The sequence below is a fragment of the Myotis davidii genome, unplaced genomic scaffold (assembly GCF_000327345.1).
Source record: "Myotis davidii unplaced genomic scaffold, ASM32734v1 scaffold354, whole genome shotgun sequence".
NCBI lineage: Eukaryota > Metazoa > Chordata > Mammalia > Chiroptera > Vespertilionidae > Myotis > Myotis davidii.
Window position 1 is genome coordinate 47,012 of NW_006285785.1, and position 5,380 is coordinate 52,391.

The 5,380-nt window shown below is 37.5% G+C and overlaps 1 protein-coding gene across 4 annotated transcripts in view; it reads right to left on the minus strand.

The window, feature by feature from the left end:
- Positions 1-6: 6 nt before the first annotated feature.
- LOC102760703 (protein ZNF738-like) overlaps positions 7-5,380 on the minus strand; it is a 22,103-nt gene continuing 16,729 nt past the window's right edge. For all 4 annotated transcript variants that reach the window (XM_015559436.1, XM_015559435.1, XM_015559437.1 and 1 more), the window contains exons 5-6: positions 2,757-2,830; positions 7-1,894 (exon numbers count right to left, since the gene is read on the minus strand). In XM_015559436.1, coding sequence (XP_015414922.1) covers positions 866-1,894; positions 2,757-2,830 — 1,103 coding nt within the window. In that variant the 3' untranslated portion in view covers positions 7-865. The remainder of the gene's footprint in view (positions 1,895-2,756; positions 2,831-5,380) is intronic.

Consider the following 5,380-nt stretch of genomic DNA (forward strand, 5'->3'; position numbering starts at 1 on the left):
CTTTTTTTAAAAAAAAAACACAAATTCTGTTATACTAAAAAAGGATACAATGGAGGTAAATTACGTTTGTCCTAACATTCATCCCCTTGATATTGTGATCTATACTAAAAAATCATGTAACTATCCTTAGTAGATTGTCTAAAATAAGTATTCTGATTTAAAGTCATATTTGAAAAGTGTTATTGACTTACTAGTTTCTAACGTGAATTCTCCGATATTTTACATTAATTTGCATTATCTCCTTTCACACATTTTCTACTTCTTTAAGTCACTTTCACACACAAATTCTGCAGACTTTTCTATGTGTATTTGGGGGAAAGATTTTCATCACTTATTTCAAAGGCAATCTCTGATATCCAGGAAGACTCTGGGTCCAGGTAAAGGGTTTGCCACATTCTTTAAAGTTTCTCTCCAGTATTAATTCTCGTGCATCAATTAAGATGTAAATGCTGAATATAGACTATGCTGAACTTTTTTATTTGTATGGCTTCTTTTTAGTATGGATTCATTAAAGTTCAGTGAGCCTTGATAAATGGTTAAAGGTTTTGACATTCTTTATGTTTCAATTGTTTCAGTCCAGTAAGAATTATATGATATTGACTAAAGTTTCAACACTGGATAAAGACATTACCACATTCTATGCACTTGTGAGGATTCTCTCTGGTATGAATTCTCTGATATTTAATGAGGTTTGGGCAATGATTGATGTTTTTTCCATATTGTGTAGATTGCTTCTATTTATCACGTATTCCCCAATATTGAACAGAGCTAGAGCAAGGTTAAAGGCTTTGTCACACTTCTCACAACACTAAAGTTTCTCATGTATTTGGTAAGAATTATGCAGTGTAAAGGCTTCGCCATATACTCAACCTTCATAAGCTTCTCTCTGATGAATCCTTCGATGTCTAGAAAGATGTGAAGACCATGTAAAGGCTTTGCCACATTCTACACATACATAAGGCTTCTGTCCTGAATGAATTCTCTGATGATGGGTAAGGGTTGAAGACCGGTTAAATGCTTTGCCACATTGCATACATTTATAAGGCTTCTCTCCAGTATGAATTGTCTGGTGTTTCTTAAGGCTTCCACACTCATTAAAGGCTCTGCCACATTCTGTACATTTATAAGGCTTCTCTCCAGAATGAATTCTCTGATGTCGAATCAGATGTGAGCTCGACATAAATACTTTGCCACATTCACTACATTTATAAGGCTGCTCTCTAGAATGAATTACCCGATGTCGACGAAGATTTACCTTCCTGTTAAAGGTTTTGCCACATTCTCTACATTCATAACGCTTTTCTCCAGAATGAACTCTGCGTTTCTTAAGGCTTGCTCCCTTGTTAAACGCATTGACACCTTCTGTACATTTATAAGGCTTCTTTCCAGAATGAGTTTTCTGATGTTGAGAAAGACTTAAGCTCCAGGTGAAGGCTTTGCCACATTGTTTACATACATAAGGCTTCTCTCCACTATGGATTCTCTGATGTCGAACCAGTTCTAAGCTCAAGAAAAAGGCTTTGCCACATTCTTTACATTCATAAGGCTTTACTCCAGAATGAATTATCTCATCTTCTTTAAGGGTTTCACACATGTTAAAGGTGTTGCCGACATCTGTACATTTATAATAGTTCTCTCCAGTATGAATTACCTGATGTTGAATGAGACTTGACCTGTGGATAAAGGCTTTGCCACATTCTTTACATTTATAAGGCTTCTCTCCAGTATGAATTCTCTGATGTTGAGTAACGCTTTTATAACAGTTGAAATCTTTGCCACATTCTCCACATATATAAGGCTTTTCCCCAGAATGAACTATCAGATGTTGCTTAAGTCTTCCACATTCATTAAAGTAATCATTGCATTGATTTCTTCTCTCTTCATTATGTGAACTCTGGTAAACAGTGAAGAGATAAAATCTTTTAAAGAGGGCTCTAATATCATTGCACATATAAAGTTGTTTCCAATTACCTATTCTGATACCTATCTACATCCTCCCACACTTACAAAAAGTATACACTCTGAAAGACAGGTGAATATTTCTCCATGAAAGAATAATGGAAACTTCTTTGAGAGATTTGCAAAACTAATTAACAATTTTTACCTTCACTTTAGAAAGACCTACATTTTAGCAATATTTGACAATTTAATCAAATCCTACATTACATCATTCACAAAATTGTTTGCACAATGGACTAGCTAACTTCTCTGATATTCCAAATTTTACTTTAGGGAATAAGTATGTATGTATGTATGTATTTATTGATTTATCTATATATCTATTTATTCACTTCTTTATTCATTTTCATCCTATCCTGAAGAAATGATTATTGATATTTATAGAGAGTGAAGTAGAGAGAGAGGAAAAGAGAAAGTGAAGAACGTCGATCAATGGCCTCCGGCATGCAACCTGACCAGGAATCGAACCCACAACATTCATTATATAGGGCAAAACTCCAACCAACCGTGCCACACTAACCAAGGCAGCAAACATGTTTTTTAAATTTTATGGTGTTTACGTTCAGAGACCATTGCTCTGTCAACATAGCTGATGAAAAATAGATATTTTCAAGATTTTTTTCCCCAAGATGTTTTATATACTTAATCTCCTTAGGCAACAAGGATTTTATTAAGGGTAATTGCCCTACTTTGATTATATCCATCAGAACATCCTTTTTTCTCTCTTCATATTCCTTCACCCATTACAAAATTTTCATTAAGTGTAAATTCTCAGTGCCACACATGCTAGATCTTACCTGTTGCATTTTCTGGAATGAATCTTCTACGTCTGAGTTTAAAAACAAACCCTGGGTGACTTGAGAAGACAGAGCTGAAATATAACAAATTAAGTATGAAACACTACACTCAAGTAAATATTCTTTAAATTCTAATGTGAGATGGCAGAATAGGAAGCACAACTTTTTTCCTCCGTGGAGATGTTAATTGACCCAATTACCTTCTAAATTGCTTCAGAAGCCAGTTCAAAGACCACAATACTCACCAGAAAGCACAAACAAAAAATTCATTATCAAAGAGAAAAACAAGTTACCTACATTTGCCTACAATACCTACTCACCCTTTGTGACATACTACAAAATAACTGTGGGATAACTCCCAAGTCTCAGTTTCTTCTCAGAATAGAAATCAATGGCTGTACTGTGTCTCCAGTAGTCTGCATTTTTGACAACTGCCTGAGGAACTTGTTTCTCTTTTGAATGACACAGATTTAAAGGAAATGTTAATATACTGTGACTGCAGTCACCAAGACACATCATAATTAAAATGCCAAGAGCAAAAGACAAAGAGAGAATCTTAAAAGCAGCAAGAGAAAGAAACCCAGTTACCTACAAAGGAATACCCATACGACTGTCAGCTGATTTCTCAACAGAAACTTTGCAGGCCAGAAGGGAGTGGCAAGAAATATTCAAAGTGATGAATACCGAGAACCTACAACCAAGATTACTTTACCCAGCAAAGCTATCATTCAGAATTTAAGGTCAGATAAAGAGCTTCACTGATAAGAAAAAGCTAAAGGAGTTCATCAGCACCAAACCAGTATTATATGAAATGCTCAAAGGTATTCTTTAAGAAGAGGAAGAAGAAAAAGGTAAAGATAAAGTAAAATATGGGATATACGGGCAAAAAAATCTACCACAGCTGACAGGCGGGCATGGCTCAGTGGTTGAGCTTTGACCTATGAACCAGGAGATCAGGTTTGATTCCCTGGGGCAGCATATAGAAGGCAGCTCATCATGATGTTTCTATCTCTCTCCCTCTCCCTTCCTCTCTGAAATAAATAAAAATATATTTAAAATAGTAAATAAACGAATAAAAACAATCTACCACAGCTAATTATTTGCGTTGTCTTGTACAAAGCAATTTCATAAAGAATGTGCTGCTTCTAGCCGAAACCGGTTTGGCTCAGTGGATAGAGCATCAGCCTGCGGACTGAAAGGTCCCAGGTTCGATTCCGGTCAAGGGCATGTACCTGGCTTGCGGGCACATCCCCAGTAGGAGATGTGCAGGAGGCAGCTGATCAATGTTTCTCTCCCATCGATGTTTCTAACTCTCTATCTCTCTCCCTTTCTCTCTGTAAAAAATCAATAAAATATATTTTAAAAAAAAAGAAAAAGAATGTGCTGCTTTCTAATGACCTTAAATAGCAGCAAAAGATCACAAGGCTCACGAAGAAACAGAAAAACAGTCCAGCCACAGGAACAAAATAAATCTCCATACACTGGCCCTAAGTTAACTAACATCTGTTAATTACCTGACCAAGATCTCAAATATGCCGAAACCGGTTTGGCTCAGTGGATAGAGCATCGGTCTGCGGACTGAAGGGTCCCAGGTTCGATTCCGGTCAAGGGCATGTACCTGGGTTGTGGGTACATCCCCAGTAGGAGATGTGCAGGAGGCAGCTGATCGATATTTCTCTCTCATCGATGTTTCTAGCTCTCTATCTCTCTCCCTTCCTCTCTGTAAAAAAATCAATAAAATATATATTTTTTTAAAAAAGATCTCAAATAAACCAACGTGAAGGGGAAATATTGCAAAATATAGAAAACATAAAAATCTAAATATTATCATCAAACCTATACGTGGGAAAAATAAAATGCGACAGAAAGTGTAAGAAAAAAAAAAACATACATTGGGAGCTGTAGGACCCAGTACCTGAATTTAAATATACAATAGAACTATCAGCAACAGACCTGATCAAAAAGAAGGAAAAATAAGACAACTTGGACATCTATCTCTGGTGTTCCTGGTTTGTGAGAACTAAATTCTAGTATCTCAACCGCTTCCCTCACAAATTAATTACATGAGACATAAAAGATTAAAAAGAAATATACCTCACCCAAATATACCCTCTCAAAAATAATTTCCGGTACAACCTGGCTAGAACCTGGCTAGAGAACCTGGCTAGGCTGCTGCTTAACTAAACGCTGTCTCCATGTCATTCCTTCTTCGCCGACTCTGTCTACATCTTTGGGCACCCCTGGATCTGCTGGGGCTGGACCCCAACACATGGAGAAAGCCTGGTATCTTGGTTGGTAGCCCTGAAAATGGATGGCACTGGAGCATTGGGCCCATACCCAGCCATCGCTGGTCGTCTGTTGGAGTGGGAGAGGAGTACAGAGGGCATCTCTGAGTTCCCACCCAACATGCCATGCACACAGAGCTGTAATGAGTAGGAGGGCTGCTGTGGTGGGCCTTAAAGCCTAGGGCATGGCCCAGGTGGAGCCCCAGCAGGTACAGATCTTGGTAAAGAATTTGCCTAACCCAGCAGATATTGCAGGCAGGCCTGACAGAAGCTGGATAGATTGGTTTCTATGCCCTGAGGGGCATTTTTAGATTTAATCATAAAATTCTAGCAAAGATG